Source organism: Zootoca vivipara, chromosome 3 (genome assembly GCF_965207765.1).
Source record: "Zootoca vivipara chromosome 3, rZooViv2.hap1.1, whole genome shotgun sequence".
Taxonomy (NCBI): domain Eukaryota; kingdom Metazoa; phylum Chordata; class Lepidosauria; order Squamata; family Lacertidae; genus Zootoca; species Zootoca vivipara.
The window spans coordinates 47,134,297-47,154,835 of NC_142586.1; the positions used below are offsets into that span (position 1 = coordinate 47,134,297).

Genomic DNA, 20,539 nt, shown 5'->3' on the forward strand with positions numbered 1-20,539 from the left:
TCACCATCTGCAGTGATCAAGGAGCCCAAGAAAGTAAAATCTCTGACTGCCTCCATTTCTTCCCCTTCTATTTGCCAGGAGGTGATGGGACCAGTGGCCATGATCTTGTTTTTTTTGATGTTGAGCTTCAGACCATATTTTGCGCTCTCCTCTTTCACCCTCATTAAAAGGTTAATTCCTCCTCACTTTCTGCCATCAAGGTTGTGTCATCTGCATACCTGAGGTTGTTGATATTTCTTCCGGCAATCTTAATTCCGGCTTGGGATTCATCTAGTCCGGCCTTTCGCATGATGAATTCTGCATATAAGTTAAATAAGCAGGGAGACAATATACAACCTTGTCGTACTCCTTTCCCAATTTTGAACCAATCAGTTGTTCCATATCCAGTTCTAACTGTAGCTTCTTGTCCCACATAGAGATTTCTCAGGAGACAGATGAGGTGATCAGGCACTCCCATTCTTTTAAGAACTTGCCATAGTTTGCTGTGGTCGACACAGTCAAAGGCTTTTGCATAATCAATGAAGCAGAAGTAGACATTTTTCTGGAACTCTCTAGCTTTCTCCATAATCCAGCGCATGTTTGCTATTTGGTCTCTGGTTCCTCTGCCCCAGGTGGAACTATACATACTGTCTACCGGTAATACTAAGGTTGCTTAAGCATTTTATTCTGCCTTTAGGAGGAACAAGAATTCCTTCACTGAGTACCTTTTCAAAATTAAATAAAAAAATTCCTTCAGTAGCACCTTAAAGACCAACTAAGTTTTTATTTTGGTATGAGCTTTCGTGTGCATGCACACTTCTTCAGATACCAAAATTAAGTTTTCAAAAATAATTTTTTATTTTTAAAAAACTTTTTTGGTAAGTTACAAAATGACCCAGAAAAGACACACCCTTCCAACAGTCCACAGAAGCAAACCAGAAACACTTTTTCATACAGAATATGAAGACAAACTACAGGAAAGAAATTGGAATAGACAGGCCTCATTCACATGGCATGCACATCACTTGATTTATGCATGTTCATTCAGAAGTACAACTGGTGCTATTTTTCAGGAAATAGAGCTGCCGGAACTCACCATGAACACCTCCTTCATTCTCTTAGAATGGCCCACCTGAGAGGTGCTGGTACTGAGTTCGTGTGAGTTCCAGCTGAAAAAAGCCCTGATTACAACCCAGTGGTTTACATGGGGTTTAACCCCAATAAAATGCCTTTAGGATTGCAGGCTTACAATGTGATCCTATGCATGTCTATTCAGATGTAAGTCCCATTGTATTAAGGATGCTTACTCCCCAGAAACTGCAGCCTAAGGTACCTTTTACACTTCCTGATCACAGGGTGGCTTGTAAGACTCCTGTCAGACCACATCATTGAATGTGGCAAGGTTGGAGGTGACAGAAGTGACTTCAAGCACATTTGAACAGGGTTTGAGAGCAGAGTTTTCCCCATGAGGTGCTTCCGTAGGCAGAAGAGAGGAGTAGCCATTTCTGCCACTTCCTCCTCTACCTAAAGACTCCCTGAAAAGCTTATCTGGAGCATTGTGTGATCCACTGGAATAGGGCGGGACGGGGTGTGGGGGATGGCAACGGGAGGCAATTGACTCAAATCCTCCACCCATCCCCTTCCTCCAGCAGAAAACGGAAGAAGTGTTTTCTGGAAGGCTATGTCTGGATCCAACCCATTACTACTGGCAGCTGAACATGTGAACTGACAGTTCAGTTGAAAGCATAGCTTCGAAAGCAGAATGAGGGATGTGAAAGCTGTGTCCAGTGTTGTATCTATGGAGGTCTATTTGCATAAGGAGCTCCAAGTTGCACTTATCATATGTTCAGCACATGTATGTGAACCAGCCTGCAGAACAGAGAATCCAAGTGTTATACATGCATGTTTGAACCAATCATGGAAAATGGGGGACCAAATTTAAGGGATCCAACTCTCTGATAAAAGCTTTCAGTACTTTTCCACATTTTTCTGACAAATGAAACATACATTTCCTCCAGATTCACTTTTAATTCTTAGTTCCATCGCTTTTCATACTGGGTGGCACCAGGTGATAGAAAGAAAAGTGATAAAGAATCATAGCTGAGCAAACCCTTCTCGGTGATTTATAATTACTATTATCTTTCTTAGAACCGTAGATGAAAATTAAGAATGACTTTCCACAGCCCTTGACGTTGTCATTTCCTCCAACATAAAAGACATGAGCTAAAAGTGAGCCCTTGCTTGAAGTGGCATGACTTGAAAATCAAACTCATTCAACCCGGTGAGTAACAACACTACATCCTTGGCTGCCAACATTAAATTCACATAGGCAACTTTCTATTGTACGAAATTGATGAATCACATGTTCTTCTATTGTACCTTTTTTCTTCCATAGTTATTATGCTTTCCTTTTCCTCCTCTTTTCAGTTCTTCTGAAATATGATTAAACACTGATTATTGTGAAGACTCCACCCCACGCCCTGGCCACCACTCTCTTCCTGATATCCTCTTCCACAGGGTTTGCACTGAAGTAGGTGGCTTGAAAAGGAAGCATGCCTAGATATATGGATTCCCAAGGGCAAGCCTTAAGATGCTTCAGGGTGTCAATTAATATAAAATAGAACCTTTATGGCCACCGCAAGGCTGTTATCTGCCAAAGGATGGAAAAGTAGCCATCAACCAGCAAAAGAGGGTATCATTAGAAAAACCTGGGAACAACTAAGCTTGATTAAATTGTCAGCAATGTTAAAGAAAAAGGATAATTACGTCAGTTAACAGCCTATGCAAAAAGAGAAACCATTACTTCTTTACATTTTTCCAGTTAATAGTTGCAATTGTTACTTTACTTCCCCAAGAGGTTGTCCTAGACTTTGTCTTCATATGACATACAGTGTAGTAAAAATTATGTCTCCAGCATGAGTCTTCCTGGCATTATCATGCTTGTGAGACGGGCTCCATGCCTTGATGCGCATGCATTAGTTACCCTCCCCTTTTATTTAAGAAAAACCACATGCCAGCCACAGCCATTTGCCTACTCAGCGGGGGGTAGCCCTCAGTTTCCCCAGCTGAAAACAAATCCCACCACTAGCAACCTCAGCCTTATCGGAATTTGGTCCGATAATCTGGGAACATGGAGTTACAGGGCTTTGAATTAAAATGCCCTCTTAAAATGGTTTCTGAAATCTACTCTATTTACGAGTTGTGAAAAGTTGCCTCATACTGTCTAGTCATAACATTAAATGCCAGAGACAAAATGCAGAAAAGGGAATTCCTTTCTTCACAAAAACACTCGCTGCGTGCTTCTGACAGGCCAACTGCTTTTGAGTTAGGACATGAGCTGGCATTGCACCTTTTGTTTCAAAGGGAGACAGAAAATGAAAGGGAATTCAAAATGAAGCAGAGCGAATTTATGTTCCTAAATGGGGATACAGGAATCTGCGCATGTTTAAAGCAGGCTTTAGTGCCACCATCCTTTGCAAACACTGCGCACATTATCTAAATGATACCTAAATCCAGATGCAAGCTCTCAGAAATAGAAAACCAAACTATTTTGGAGAGCGTGGGAAGTTAAGAGTCAGTGTTTCCTATTTATTAGTAATTATTTTCAGCTGTGCTGGCAAATGATTAAAACGAATTGCTAGCCTTTAATGATACATTGTATTTCCCTATTTTTCATCAACAATCAAATGGAAATCATTTCATCAGTAGAAAGGTGATATACTGTACCTGATGCCGGAGAATATTGGGAAAGGGAAGAACATGCAAAGTCACCTTTTGGCATTAGGGCAATTTCCATTAAATTCTTGGGGCAGGAGTTCAGCAGCTGATGCAGACATGACTTGCTATTTGGTTGTTATATTCTCCAATCACTACTGTGTTTCGGGATGGTTTTCATTTTTTAAAAAAGAAAAGCCACAGAGTTATCTGAGCAGGGGAACTCTGTATAACTAGAAAATTGTGTCTAGCCTTAATTTAGTTAAGGTAAGAGATAGGCAAGCTTGCTTGCGTGCCCCATCAGGAATGGCAGGCACAAATCAAGAGTGCCTCTGACTGCACAACTGAAGCAGGGTGTTTATTTTAACCTTCTTATTCTTTTGTGCTAAAATGCAACAAACTCAGCCAGATTATGACTATTGGCCTAGGGATAACAGTATGCTTTTCAAAGTCTTGCTCTGAACCCCTTATTTCAAATAATGTGTAGCTCAAACACAACTTTCTCATTACAATTACTTGCAAAAGATGTTAAGGAGTCCATAAAATAAATTCATGCAAATAAATTATCTTAGAATTACTTTCTGAGAAACTATTTCAGTATTTCCATCTAGTGAACAAACCTGTCTGACATTTTAATCAATTCACAGAAGTAAACATGCTTGGAAGAAACATACGGTAGTATTCTATTCATGGTATATACAGAGGAACAATCACCTTGAGGCCTAGGGGAAGTACTTTTTATTACAATGGCAGCAGAATTGTATTTACATTTTCCTGTTTGTACAGTGAATCTAGCTGCTTTGCTTTTTCGTTATCAATAGCAGTCTTTCATTAATTGCACAGAGCATATTATTTATAGGGCCTTATTTTTGTTGCGTTAGGAACATCAAGACAGCATTTATTTATTTATTTATTTATTTATTTATTTGAAACAAGGCTGTCAGAAGTCTTACAATGCGAGTATTGGTCAAACTTAATATAAAAGTCGCCATACATTTGAAGAAAAAACATGTTGTTCAAAACCACCCAGTTTTTATACTCCGTGACTACAATCCTATGCACTACTTTATTATTATTATTTATTGAATTTATATACCGCCCTATACCCGGAGGTCTCAGGGCGTTTCACAGAATAAAAATACTTTAGGATGTCTCCTGGACTTGTTCACATTTAGTAGGATTTTTCTCCAAGTCCATTTTAAACAGGAGGCCCTGCCTACAGCTGCGTGGCATGTTACAAGATTGTTTTGTCAATTTTTCTGAGTTCCACAAGACTTTTTTAACAGGCAACAGAAGTAGGGCTGCTGCTCAAGACCTGTGTTAGGAGGCTGTGCTTGTGGACCTGTGGGGAAGTGACTGTGGTCCAAGTAACTTTTCCTTATTTTACCAGTGCATCACATGTATGGCAGAGGTGAAATGCGCACTAGATTAGAATTGGCACCTGCTTGAATTTCCCCATCTCTTTTGTCATCTCACGTTTGAGATGTGGTCACAAGTATATGCGAGTTTCATTTTGCTGTTGTATAGTGTAGGGTTTAAAGGTCTTGTGAAAGTGACCACTTGGATGCTGTAATTGAACCACAACATTGGCCTACTTGATTTTTGTCATCAGCTACTGTATTAAGTGACATCAGTTATGGTTCCTCTGGTTTAAAGTATCATGCTGAGGACTCCAAGAACTATGCTCTAGGACTCAGGTTTTGGGATAAAGTTCCATTCATGTTCTGGTGAATAGGCAGTTCCATTTTCTGCTAAGCAAGATGCCAACCTAAAAGAGTCAAATTTCACTAGTTCAATACACCTTAAGGCAAATGATGGAAGTAGACACACACTTTTAATCTCATTAAAACAGAGGTTATTCTCCAAAGCATTCTTAAATCATGAGATTGTGCACACGTGAATTCAGCTACCAGCCATCCATTGGTTGCGCCATCAGGTGCAGAGCATTTTCCTATATACAGATGTAGCTTGGAGCAGGCCAACTAAATATATGCCATCTCAAGCTTACACTAGATACATAAAGATGCAAACAAGACTACATGGGAGAATCTTCCCTGAATGGCTACTGGGAACAAATAAATCGCCCTTGGTATGACACCGAAGCAGAAGGGGTGTAAACTCCTATTTCTTACTTCTAATTTAGTGAATAGCTGGCACTACGATATAGCCAGAAAAAGTGAGCTACAGTACTGCTTTTTTGCATTCCTGCTTTATTAGAATATTTAGACTCAAGCTTGATTAAATTCAGGCATCACATCCCACCATGGCTGAGGAAGCTGAGCTACATTTCTCTTTGTACAAGTTAGCATTTGAAATTGGGAAGCAAACCATGAATCAAAAACTATGTTTTAAGTAGATTTGCAAACAGTTCTTGGGGGCTAGCTAGTTTGGTGTGATGCCTGAATTCACAAACCAAGTCTCATCAATTACTACAACTCCAGAAGATTCTGTAGAATGAAAATAATGCTAAGCAAATAGAAATTTAAGAGCAAATGAACAGCTTATAACCATGGTGTGACAATTGTGTGTTTAACACTCAAATCATTGTTTAATACCTGAACTATGATTAGTAAAAACAATGGTTTGGTGTGGTGTATGAATTAAGGACTAGAATTGCCTTTCTGGTGTTAGCTTATACAGACAAGTTTGGTTTCCAGGAGTATCTGCCTAATAGACACAAGCTTCTTCTTCAGGCATTCAAAATCAGTGCAAAGTAACTACACAAGGGAGGCTACAGCCATATGTACACAAGCTCCACACACCCATCCACTGTTTTAGATACCCTGCATATGCTGAAGAATAATTTTCTGAAGCAGGGAGCCCACCCTACTCATCAAAGCATTCCACATCAAAACAGTTGTTTTATGCCCAGCAACTATTTCGTTCAATTATCTTAAATGTTAATTATTATAAATGAGTAAATCAGCCTATAAACATTTGATTGGATTCAACAGGCTGCATATTTCCATTCCAATCCATTCCATTTAATCAATTATGAACTCATTTTTACAGAACTGTTGAACTGAAATTTTATTTGACAAAATACTGATTCTTAATATTTGCCATTGAAAGGGTTAAAAAAGAAGTAACATTGGTACAAAAAAGGGAAAGTTTAGTTGTCATTATTTCATTGAAAGCTTTGTACACTCAAGTTACAGCTTAAAGACCTCAGGGGAAAAAGACATGTTTAGAAGGCTGGTCCAGAGCAGGGCAAAACAGTTATGTAAGAGCTTAGTATAAAATTGGCATTGCCAAAAATGCAACTTATTGAGTGGAATCAAATTGGTGTCACTTTGCTGACAAAGGCATCCACCAGTAGAACAGGAAGAGAGGCCTTTATTATTGATTCTCAGCTTTGTAGTTCCCTGTCATCACCAAATTTGTCCTGAAGGCTTAGGGGTTCACCAGGACAGACATGGGAGGAGGCACTGCCACAAACTGTCTCCTTCCCCATTCCCCCGCCAGCAAATCCTTCTCTCAGCAGAGTAACACCAAACTAGATTTCACTGATTGTTGCTTATTTTACTAAAGGAGATTAGACATATTAGACCACTATTGACAGAGTTGAGGAACCTATGGCCCTTTGAGTGTTGTTGGACTAACTCCCATTATACCTGACCATGGGTCATGCTAGCTGGGGCTGACGGAAGCTGAGATCCATTACTATACGGAGGGCCACAGGTTTCCTAGCCTTGCTTTATACCAAAAATTTATTCCTACCTACCTAAGAGTATCACATCTTAAGGATGCTGGGACAAGTGCAAGGTAAAACAGTGTGAAGGAAACTCCGGTCTTTTCAGCATTTTGTAAAGATGCTTTACAGGCATACTTTTAAAAATGATTTAGATTGTAAAATAACCCCATATTTCCTGTTAGATTGTTCCAGATTAGTGTTAAGCAGAATCCTCCTTTGTAGTCTTAGTTTTCCTTCTTGTAAAATACATCAGTTCATCTACCCATTTTCCTTTGTATTTCTTTATTTTTGGTTTTATTAAATTCTATTCTTCATTCCAAGGCCTTTCCATTTCCCCCCTGCATGGGCTCCAGCTGGAATCCTTGGTGAAGAAACCTTCCTTAGCCAGCGAGAGGGCAGAATTCACGGAGCAAAACTTTTCTTATGCTTCCTTCAACCTTAAGAATTAGACAGCAGCCCCGTCTTGGCAAAAAATGCCAGATCCTTTCATCCTCTAGAGTCAACTCTGCATTATCAACTTTTAACTTATGCAGAGGAAGTCTAGTATCACAGTATCATTTTCTCTTGTTTTATGACAATTTCACAGAACTACTTTGCTGGAGCTGCCACAAAGCAGAATAGTAGTGCTAGGAAGTGGCACAACACTGCATCCAGCAGTTGAGGTTTTGCTTCAATCATTCTTTGGGAGTTTGAGACAAAATTTAAGACCCACCCCCCTAAATCCTCCAATCTGTGCAGATAATCTGGCATGAGGGAGATTTTCACATGGAGCATGCTGCTGTTCACAAGAGTCAATATATTTGTTTTTTAAAGAATATATTCTAATAAAGCTATCTTATACTATTTTCTGACTTAGAACTTGCTTGAATAAGGCATACATTTCAATATATTCAGTGGCCATCTCCATATAAATTATGTAACAGAGTCCAATCACATATTACTTGAAACTTAGTCATATACTGCAGTCACCAAGACTTCATTTCAAGTAATATGATCAGAATGTAATTTGTGAAATACAAAACATAGTGATGATTATTTTAAAAAATCAACCTCCTAGTATAAAATTTAAGAGACATTACTCCAAAGTAAGGACTTTAGCTTAGTTTCATATTTTTATAATGGGTTCCTGCAAGTGATTATTTATACAACTGTTTGCATACTTCTCTAGAATAAAACAGTGTTTTTACTGTAAAGACAAGCCTTTGCAACATTAGAAAATACCCCTGTTTATTTATTATTAAGAAATACAAAGTGGCACTTATTTCCACTTATTCCCCATGCTTTCAGCTTCAATTTTTAACAAGAAAACAGAAGTCTTACAGCAGCCTTATAAAGTTTCTCATGTCACAGCTGAAGTTAAATGACAGCAGTGGAGAAAACACGGGTGATGCAAAATATAGCCTGTCCAATTCCTCTTATCACATGATGGATCTTTCTTCCTGTTTGGCTTGCAGCAGCAAAAGTTTTTGGTCATGTCACCCTCATCAAGCCTGACAGAACTTGAAGTTGACTTTGTTGCTCCAATCAAAGGCTGATCCTCATGCATACCAGTTGACACTTCAATCTGCAGGTTGTGGGATAACACTGATGTGAAGAAAATTATCAGGATAACTCATATGTTCACTTAGCCACTGTACTGGCGTTTCCAACATCGGTTCTATGCCATGAATCACCACTTGGTTCTTCTTTTCACCATCTAATTTTGAAACAGACAGATCACTTATCAAACATTCACAGGCAAACACATGCTTGAAGCAAAGTGCATTTGGTTTCATTACATAGTGAAATTCTGCAGAATCCGTGATTTGTAGTTTTGATTATCATCTTGATACTTCATAATTAACTGAATGACCCCTCAAGATAAATGTAAAGTTAATTCTAAAAAAGGAAATATTCTGCTATATGAATCATAAAATGATTCACACACCATTGTCTTTTTATTTTGCAACGGTTATGATTTTAATACGCTATAAAATAGATTTTCTGTTCTTCCCACCATGTAAATTGGATGAAATCATGTCATATGAGCAAGCTTCTGCTCTCTCACCGGGACTTTTCTTCTCCTCACCCTGCTGCCTTCACACTCCACCTCCAAAATCTGCTGGTGGGTGGGGGTGGGCTACACAGCAGGGGGGAAAGGAAGCCCCACTGTACAAACAAGGGTCTCTCCATTCATGCATAGGAACCATTGGATACAACCTACTGCATGTATTCAACTAAGTGTTACTCAAAAGTACACACAGTGAAATGAATGTTTACTTAGGTTTTGAGTGGAACTACAAAGTAAGTGCACATTAATCACAATTAAATAATAATAATTCACAAGGCACAGTGAGAGTGGGTTATTTAAAACATTTCTATATAGGCCTTCATTTTAAAAGATCCCAGATAGATAATAAAATATTACAATGAACTTCTTGGTAGCTGCTCCCAAACTTTGGAACTCCCTCCTTAGAGAGGTTAGAACTGGCTCCCTCCTTGTTGCCCTTCTGCTGGCAGCTGAATACCTTCTTATTCCAGCACTTTTGGGAACTGACTGCTTTTAATGAAAGGGCTAGTGCCATGCTCTTTTTATTGTAATACTCTGAATATTTTAATAGATTTTGAATATTTATATATAGTTTTAATTTTATGAATATTTAATTGTTTTTAAATGATGCAACTCCTATGTTTTTAGCCGTTTCTATTTTATCGGTAGGCCACCTTTAGTCCCTGACAGGGAAAAAGGCGGGGTATAAACAAACAAACAAACAAACTTATAATAATACAGAAGAAATAACAAATAAAAGAATTAAAAATTACAAAGCACACTGTGAGATAATTAGAAGAATGAGCAATTATTCAAATTAAAATACATTGGTAAATAAAAATGTCTTAACCTAGCACTGAAAAGACTAAAGTAGACACTGGGTATACTGCTTTAGTGAGGGCTTTCAAAAGCTGGGGCACTACCACCAAGAAAGCCCTATTCTTTACATTACATACCTCCACTAACAAAAGCAATTAGAATAGGCCTGAGTGGAACATCTTAAGACAGAAACAAAGGTGGAAATCCTAGTGGGCAGAGTCCACTAGTTGGACTAGTTGGATGTGGGTAAATATAGAATACAATCCAACTGGTTCCTTTGTGATCATGGAAGGGCCTCGGATCCAGCAGAGCCATCCACTAACAGAAAAGGGGTTTGTTGCTGTTCCCCCTCCCAGCCCCTCCCCCCCAAATTATGAAAACATGAATAGCTCTAACAGCACACTTTTTATTTGTATGTATCAGTAGAAATCCAGCTAATTGAATCCAAGCTGTAAAGAACCACATGCCCGGGGTTTGCACTGCATACATCATGCTGAAGGATTTCTGCCTCAGACACTGTGGTAATAGTCGGTGGGGTCAGGTCAAAGAGGGTTAAACTGAGTCAGGATATAGCCAGCCAAAAGGAATCCATCAAACACTGACTTTAAAAGGGCAATTAATCTTAGGTAGAAAATGCTTCCTGGGGAATGAGATCTCAATCTTAAGAGCACACTACATGATGTAGCAGTAAAAAAGTACATATACAAGCTTAGAGAGCTTTTATCCCATGATCACAAACAGAAGGGGAGTGCTGTTTATAAGAAAAATACAAAGCTTAATACTTTAAACTTCTTCCGGGCTTCTATCTGTGAGAAATGAATAAAATCATAGCACCTACAATGCATGCCTGGTCTACTTAAATATTTAATGAATTTAGGCAGAATAAAATGATTTAAGTTGTGAGCACAAGGCACAGGGAATATTCTGATAGAAATAGTGGCAATACGTACACAGTAACATTGCTACAGAATACACTTCAGGCTGAAATGATGGCATCATACCCATGCAGTGTCCTATTCTGACAACATGAAGAGTGGGTAGGTGGAAATGAAGCCAACATCACCATCTAGAAGTGCTTCACACTGTATGACACTCTGCATATATCTATTATCTGATCCAAGAAATTGCCCAACTGATAAATGATAGGTCCAAAGAGAGAGTATTACTTAGGTCTGCCACTGTCACTAGTAGTGGGCAGATTTATCAGAGTAAGTATATTATTGAAAAATAGGTTTTCTGATGCACCTTTCTTTAAAATCAGACAGTAGATATACTTAGCATGCAAATCTTAGACTGCATCATTTTAGTAGCCAATGATGGTGCTAACCTATTGTCCTAATTTTCAAAATGTTCAAACTTAATTCTAAATTAACCCAACTCTACAACAGTTAAGGGTTACCGAGCCAAGATACTCAGTACTGCCCAACATGCCTAGGATTAAGTTCAAGCAACCCTACTCTTTTTCTTACACATGGTGCACTATTGCAGATTCAAAAATACATGGTTGCTATATCTACATTTTGTATAATATTTTCAGTATAATTATCTTTCGATTAACTTTTGTAACTCAGTTATATTTCAAGGCTGAGACAACTTTAACTCTGCTAGTAAAGCATTACTTGATTTTCCTACACAGCAATCCAGATAATAATTTAAATAGCAGCTGATCAAAAATAATTTTCCCTGGAGCCTACAAAGTACAAGATTTATCATATTTTCAGTTAATACCTTCAGGATTAATTGCAGCAGGGCAAACTTCTTTTAGGAGATCTCCCAGTGTATGAAACTGTCCATCTACAGCAACAGGACGAAACAACTTCTGTATAAAAGGTCGCTCAGTTGTGGTCTGGAAGTAACAGTAAAAAAGTAACAAATAATCATCTATATGTAACAATCTTATGTCAGCATAATGGATAAAATACCGTGTTTCCCCTTTTTTAAGACACCGTCTTATAACTTTTTTCCCCCTCAAAAAAAAAAACACGGTGGCTTATTTTCAGGGGGTGTCCTTTTTTTTAAAGTGCCGGTACAACTGGGTCCCACTGGCTCAAGATGCTCGGCACTCTCTTCCACGCACATTATCAGCACCACACTCTAGCCAACTGAGCTATCCAGGTTTTACAACATAATACTGTAACATAATGCACAACATGATGTACATAACATCCATTAAATGAAACAAGAAAATAAGGTGATTATTTAAATACAATACATAATACATAGCAAGCAATGGCAGCAATTGAAACTGGGAATTTTTTATTTAAAAAAATATTCTTTTGTCATGCAACGTGTGTCCTCTACCATTATTGCTGTCAACCAGGCTGGCAGCAGCTCTCCAGGATTTCAAACTTGGGGGTACCTGGGGGTTAAACCTGGGATCCTTCTGCATACAGAGCACAGGGTGCTCTGCCACTTTGTTATGGTCCTTTCCGTTTTCTGCCTCTTCTATTCTCTCCCTTTCCCCTCCTACCCATCCTGAGTCAAGGGCTCTCCTTCCTTGGAGGCTTTTAAGCAGAGGCTGGATGGCCACCTGCCATGTATGACGTAGCTGAGATTTCTGCATTGTAGGGGGTTGGACTAGATGACCCCCGAGGGTCCCTTCTAACTCCACAATTCTACCAATTCAACAAAGGGCATCATTATCACCATCACCAAACTGGTCCAAGCAACTAAGGAGAACATCTTGCGTACACCCTGCCCTTTTGATTGGCAGCTAAGCTTCGCCTGGCCGGCTTCCGAGTTGCAGCACCCGATTCTGCAAAGCTCGCCGCGCCGATGGGAGGACGCCCGCCTGCCCACCGCGCAAAAGTTAGGCAGAGCCGCGCAAGCTGCACAAACTCTGCAAAGAGGTGGGGGCAGGGGCAGTCCTGCCGAACGGGTTGAGTAACGCCGCCGGCGGGATACGGAGATGGCATAAGGGAGCTGCCCACTTCTGAGACGGCCTTTCGAGAGCCTCGGGCGACAGAGAGGCGCTCTACGGCCGGCAGTTCTCCTCGGGGACGGGAAGAGCCGCATTTCCTGAGGGGAGCAGCCTGCAGGCTGGGCTCCGGGGACGGGTGGGAAGGTGCTGGGCCCCTGCTGCCCCCTCAGCTGTGAGGTAAACCTGCAACAAGCCCACGCTTCTCTCTCCGCAAGCAACGAGCCCCTCTCTCTTTCCTCCTGCCACTCGTGCCCTTGGTGCTCCGTGCGGCGCTGCTTCACGCTTTATCGGCGTTGCAGCAGCCGTCGCCGCTTCCGGGCACCGACCCGACCCGGCAGGCTTCCTCCTCCTGTTGCAGCCAGCGTGCTGGGTCCCGCTCGCTGGCTGGGGCGCTCGGTGGTCTTGCTCCGCACATCGCGGAAGTATGGCTTATTTTCGGGGTATGTCTTACATTTCTCAAATGATTAAAAACCCTGCCATGGCTTACTTTAAGACTACGTATTAAAAAAGGGGAAACACAGTAGGCTCACTGAAATACTGCAAACAAATTGGCTCTGCAGGTTACAAGAATCTATAAAACTCAATTTATATTACTTTCTTTGATACTTTATAAAAAGGAATTTTACAGACAGTAGTAGTACCGTGTTTCTCCAAAAATAAGACACCGTCTTATATTTATTTTTCCTCAAAAAAAACACGGTGGCTTATTTTCAGGGGATGTCTTTTTTTAATATTACGTATGGTACAGTTTAACCTACAAGGTTAAACTGCCTATCACTATGGCTTATTTTCGGGGTATGGCTTATTTTTGGAGAAACACGGTAGTTGACATTTTAATGCTGATATATGTTGGACTAGGCAATAGGAAAGGAAGATAAAGGTGGCGATCAGAGGAAAGGTGTCATCTACTCTTAAGTTTACTCTAGTTTGCAAAGAGTAACTGCTGTATATAAATCTATGGAATGGTTCTCAAGCAATGCTAAACCTTGCTTTTTAACATTACAACGATGAGCACAGGGTAACCTCAGGCTTGCACTCTGGCTCCACCAGCAAAGCTGTAAGTAGCCTGGAAGCCTCCATTTCCAACTAATCACAGTTCAGCATTATGTCCAAACCCTAAACTGTGGTTAGTATCAACTACAGTTTGTTGAAACAAGCCAGCTTCTTAAACTACAGTTTGCTGGTTTTGATAACACAGCTACTGGGGGTTAATCAGGAGCAGAAATTAAAGGTTCTAAACTTCTCTTTGTAGTGATCCCAGAGGGAGCAACCGCAAGGCCCACCTGTGGCTCATTCTCATAAGACCTTTCTATGGTTTAGCATTACATCTGGGTCAGCCATGTACCACATCAAACTTCATGTGTGAGGTGGGGCAATAAATGAATTGAATTTTACCATAAGAACTTTAACTACTTTGTACTTATGTCTCAGCTAGAATTAAAAACTGGGAGAGATGTAGTAGTTAAACACGGCAGAGTTATCTTAAACTAATATGCATAATTATATAATACTGGTCACTCACAACTTACATTCTGGGGGTGGTGTGTATATGCAAAAAGGTGTGTAGTCAATCCATCCCCTTGGAGCAGTTCCCATGTGAGCAATCTTACCTTCCAGAGCTGATGCGCCAAATAGGTCTCACCTCCCACTTTTAAGTGCTCGGCCTTGCTTACTGGGCTCTGGGACAAAATTTCGCAGGATGATTTGTGGTCTCCTGAGAGCCTCCCAGAGCCTGGTAATCAAGGCAGGGCACTTAAATTCTCTTTCTGTGCCTGGAAACCCTGCACAAAAAGAGCTGTTGAACTCTATGCTTTCTGTGCATGTAATCTGCGTGATTTCAACCGGCCGGTCTTCAACTATGTAAAGTTGAAACCGCATAAGTTAAACATGCACAAGTTACAAGTTACCTGTAGCTTTGTCCACAGGTATCTTTGACTAAATATTACCAAGTCTTCTTGGTAAGGACATTGGCTTACATTGTTTAAAATCCAGTTAAGCCAGCAGTTTATACAGGATGTAATCATAACATAAAAAGCACAACCCACAAATTATAATTCAAGAAAGCCAACAGACTTACTAGTCTTTACATCTACATAAAAGAATAGGTTCTCTAATTGTATTTAAACCACTGCAAATTACTTTACATGTTGAACCCACACTGTAACCATATTATGATTTCCATATGTCAACAGCTTAACAGTATAAGAACTGTAGTCCTTCTTTGGATATATCAGCATGCACCCCCCCCTCCAAAAAAAGACTCCAAAGAATAAATTTAACAGAAGTATTTCATAATTTAACCAAAAAGAATTCCCAAAAAGTTTATTTTAAATTAAAAGGGGAAATAATTTTTATTTTTGTTATGTTAATAAATGTTCTACCCATTCATACTGTGAATTCCTGCAGTCAGTACCTGCTTGGCATGCTCAAGTTCATGTCATCAAATAGAGGGGTGTATGGGTCTATCTTCTCGCTCTCGCACACTGAAGGGCATCAAGCCCACTGTCACATTGATGAAGATGAGATTGATATACCCCAAGAACTCATTGCGGAGATGAAAGATTGGTTGGAGGGCAGCAAGAAGGTACAGAGCTCCATCTTCTCACACCAATCATGCCACCACTGTAGCAACGTCAGCACTATGGTGAAAATGACTGAGGTGATGAAGTGGAACCATGACATCCCACACCAAATGTGTTGCCTAATTATCTCTCCAACTCCAAAAAGAGCCTATAAAAGTTGATAGGGAGGGGTAAGGGTGTTATGTTTTGTTTGTTTGCTTAAAAAAAATTATTCAAACATTTTCCATAGTTGCAATGACTGCTAGAGGCTGGCTGCTCAGCTGAGATGTTACAAACAGTTTTGTCAATATACGTTTCTGTAAGATATAACTCCATAATCTTTATTGCTACAATTTGAAATACAAGACACAATCACTTTCAAGTGCTACAGAGGCCCAACTAATCCCAAATAACAAAAGCTTCACATCTTAATGCAACCCCCACCCCTCAAAAAAGAACCCTGCTACCAGAAATCCAGGTAAAGAGGATTTACATACACATGGGTTCATACCAAGACATATTCTGAAAACACACATATATTGTAACTATACTGTGTCTTTCACCTCCCCTAATCCCTTTTCTACTGTATTCAGCACTCTGAGTGCTCACTGTCCAGCTGAGGCATTTAGATGATTCCTGGAGATAGAATATAGCCATTGATATACTTTTACTTTGGCCACCTCATGAGAAGAGAAGAATCCTTGGAAAAGACCCTGATGTTGGGAAAGATTGAGGGCACTAGGAGAAGGGGACGACAGAGGACAAGATGGTTGGACAGTGTTCTCGAAGCTACGAACATGAGTTTGACCAAACTGCGGGAGGCAGTGCAAGACAGGAGTGCCTGGCGTGCTATGGTCTGTGGGGTCACGAAGAGTCGGACACGACTAAACGACTAAACAACAACAACATACTTTTATCATCTACTAGCTGGCCCTGCCACGCGTTGTTGTGGCTCAGTCCATTAAATGGAGCCTCAGAGTCCCCCTTCAGACTCCCCTCACCTTCAGAGTCCCCCTGTTTTACGTATGTTATGTTTACACAGGCGCATCCCTGTGACTCCCCCCACCCTGTTCCGACCCATTACCTATCCTGCCCCCTCCTCCCCCCACCCCCGGCTCATCCCTGTGATTGGGCCCACCCTGTCCCGACCCATGACCTATCCCGCCTCCATCCCCCACCCAGGCAAGTCCCCACCTCCACTCGGCCTAGTCTGCAAAGCAGCCTAGTCTGCAAAGCCGAGCAGAAATGCTGTGGAGAGGGAAGCTTTCCTAGGTACCAGTGTAGCCGTTGCTAGAGGGTGCTGGTTTGCAACCTCTCCTGTGCTCCCAGCATGCACTTTTGTACGATTTGTGAGTTCTGAAACACGGGGTTTTTACCTGGCGTAGGTGACACATCTGTCTTAGCAAACTTTCCTATAGCCTTCGGACATTCGCATGTGATGTGTCAAAATTTCACCTCAATCGGTCAAGCGGTTTTGGTGAAAAGTAGAAACACACCCACATGCCCAGTTTATATTTATAGATAGATAGATAGATAGATTTGTCCAATCACCTTTTAACATCACTAAGTTGGTGGCAATTGACATATCTTGTGGCACTGAACCCTTCAGCTTAACAATGTGTTTATATTTTCAACTATTTCAGCTATAATATTTGCCAACAATTGGAAATAATCAGATTTTATGTCATCTGCAAATACTAAATTGCATACAACACACACACTTTAAAGTATGATTTGCTGAAAGCTAATAATTATATAGTTCTTAAGGAATTTGAAACAAATATACACGTAGCACACCCATAGCGGAAACCTTTAGTTGTCATGGTCTGTTATTTCCTCAAATGTTATCATTATGTCTACAACAGTATCAAAGTAATGTCAGTGATACTTAACCTAAATAATATGAATGTCTCAAAGACTGTGGTTGAATTAAGGGCAGCCATTAGAATTACACACACATCTGGAATGAAGTTCGGACTTATTTATTTTTATACAGTAATGTTTATTACAATTTTGTCTAGACAATATAATGCTGAAAAGATTTTGGTCACAAATAGTTTAAGGACAATTTTCCTAATCATATGTGGGCAACAACCCATGTCTTCCTCAAATCCTTTCATTTGGCAGGATATGCTGTAAGGAGTAAATGTAACTTTCTGATCTCCTACATGATTAAGAGCAGCATTATTTCAAGAATTGTGGATAAATTATGGCAAATGTTTAGACTGAGTATCCCACACAGACTGCTTACGAATCTCTTACCCACCTTTTTCAAGATGCCACCCAAAAAACCTTAATTTTACTTGCAGTTTATTCAAATTTCTTGTACAGTATTCCTTCAATAACTAACACAAATTACAAGTGTTTATAGAAAACTGCAACTGCCTTGGCATGGCATAGCAAAGCTTATGCAGGCAGCTACATAGTTCTGGCTTTTCTTCCTTCTTGAATGGAAAAACATTAATCAGCATAGGAAAAATTAAGTTGGTTAAAGTACAATTACATTAGGCAGCTACAGATTCTTGCTGGAGACTATGGCCTGGGTTGTAATAATAATAATAATAATAATAATAAATAATAATAATAATATTTTTTTATTTGTACCCCGCCCATCTGGCTGAGTCTCCCCAGCCACTCTGGGCGGCTTCCAGTCGAATATCACAACAATACAGCAATAGCACAATTACAAAAGTCACAAACAATACATAAACCACATCAAAAAATACACAACCGAATAGAAAACAATTTCGACATAAATCAGTATCTAAAACCAAGAATACATCCTTAATACAGTTTAAATAACATAGGTAAAAAATAACAGGAAGTTAACTTAAGGAAGCCCACAGAAGGAAAGTTTCCTGACCCCTCCTCTTCCTATGATCGCTTGCTACCACTCTGAAAAAAAGTCTCTCCAGAGCAGGCATCCCCAAACTTCAGCCCTCCAGATGTTTTGGACTACAATTTCCATAATCCCTGAGCACTGGTCCTGTTAGCTAGGGATCATGGGAGTTGTAGGCCAAAACATCTGGAGGGCCGCAATTTGGGGGTGCCTGCTCCAGAGGATCAGGAGCCCTATTAAACTTAATAGTGCTGCAGAAGCTGGATTAATTTGGGGAGAGAAGGGAGGTCAATATTAGATTGTTATTGTTATTAACCTTATTACATTGCATTCCCTAAACAAACCCCATTCATGCTACTGTTCTATAACTTTCCGAAACAGGAGGAAAGAAACACAATAAAATTACCGAATTTGAACTAAATCCTGAAGTTGTTATTACATGGTAATAACAACACTTCTCACCACTGTGGCAAAGGGTAAGGGAAGATTGCTGAGTTGCAAGAAAGCAACAGGGCTATGTATGCCCAGAGTCTTGTGTGACTGAGATGTGGAACAAAGCACATAAAAGCCAGATGTCTACTCAGACAGATCAGGCAAACTAGCTGCACAAGAGACGAGTGCTGACATGGCACCTCATCAGGTGAAACAATGGTGATAGCAGGATGCAGCAGTTGTAACAGCTAACTGGGGCAATGGAGTAGCCACTTTACACCTGCCTTTCCCTGCAATGGGAATGGGCTACCTCTGACCAGGTATAACCCAGGCTTAAGATTGGGTACTAGGGTCATATCACAACTGGCATCTATGTCAGTCTGTCTGCCTGAACAGCTCAAAGGTAGGGGTTAGAGTTACCCACACCTTCAAATGGTCTTAATAGAAAAGCATGCATGGCAGATCCTTAAACAAAAGTTATGCCCTGTTTAATACCATTTATTCATGTTTGCCTCTTCCTTCTTCCCACAGCAAAAGATCTCAACAAATATAAGAACTGGTCAGCTTTTCTAAAATAGAAAAGACTATGCAACATGTATGTGAAAAATGATTTTTTAAAATTATCATTTACCTGATATATTCTAAATGGGATGTAGCGAAATCCACTATCTTCTGGAGGGTACTCCATGAGTTTTCGGTTTATAGCCCAAAATTGATCAAATTTGTCTGGGGAAAAAATGAAAACAATATACTTATGCGATGTTTTTATAGGGCATAATAACATTTATATTATTTTTTACTGTTGCAAGTTGCCTACAGAAATACAGAAAAGAAATAAAATGGAAGTATCCAAACACTAGGGTTGCCATTCTCTCAAAAGTGATTTTAAAAAACATCCCCCTACTTGCCATATGTCTGTTTTCCTGGACATTTTGCCCGATTCAGCAAAAACCCTCCCAGACGCCATTTCTCTTAAGCAATTCCTGGGCGTGATTTTATACTAGTGTTTTTTTCTTATATGCTTCTTCATTTACAAGCTGAACTGAGCCCTGAGGGATAGCTCAGTCAGTAAAGCATGAGACTCTTAATCTCAGGGTTGTGGGTTCAAGTCCCACGTTGGGTGAAAGATTTCAGAATTGCAGGGAGTTGTACTAGATGACCCCTGTGGTCCCTTCCAACACTATAAATCTGTGATTCTGTGATTATAATATTACATGCCATCTCAATCTCATGCGGTACAAGATTTTGGGGTCCAGGGGCTTACACAGGGCTTGTACTTCCTTTGGAAATGAGGCACATTGGAGACTGTGGGGCCTTTAGGGTAAATGAATTATTTACTCATATATACAACCTGAGCCTACAATGGAGGGGCTTCCAGCATTACACTTCAAGAGGGTCCTGCTTCTGCCATGGCTACAGTCCTGGATTCAAACTGTCAGCCCACATGGTACTCTTGACATCCCACCCCACTCCACTCCACCCTGTTTGAACAGTAGCATATGGCATTGTATCGAATGATACTTGCAGCAGCTTTATTGAATCAAACTATTAA

At 40.1% G+C, this 20,539-nt stretch overlaps 1 protein-coding gene across 2 annotated transcripts in view; it reads right to left on the minus strand.

The window, feature by feature from the left end:
• Positions 1-5,505: 5,505 nt before the first annotated feature.
• The window catches only part of ATG5 (autophagy related 5), a 33,433-nt gene continuing 18,399 nt past the window's right edge, over positions 5,506-20,539 (minus strand). For both annotated transcript variants that reach the window (XM_035109305.3, XM_035109306.3), the window contains exons 6-8: positions 19,619-19,713; positions 11,964-12,081; positions 5,506-9,083 (exon numbers count right to left, since the gene is read on the minus strand). In XM_035109305.3, coding sequence (XP_034965196.1) covers positions 8,947-9,083; positions 11,964-12,081; positions 19,619-19,713 — 350 coding nt within the window. In that variant the 3' untranslated portion in view covers positions 5,506-8,946. The remainder of the gene's footprint in view (positions 9,084-11,963; positions 12,082-19,618; positions 19,714-20,539) is intronic.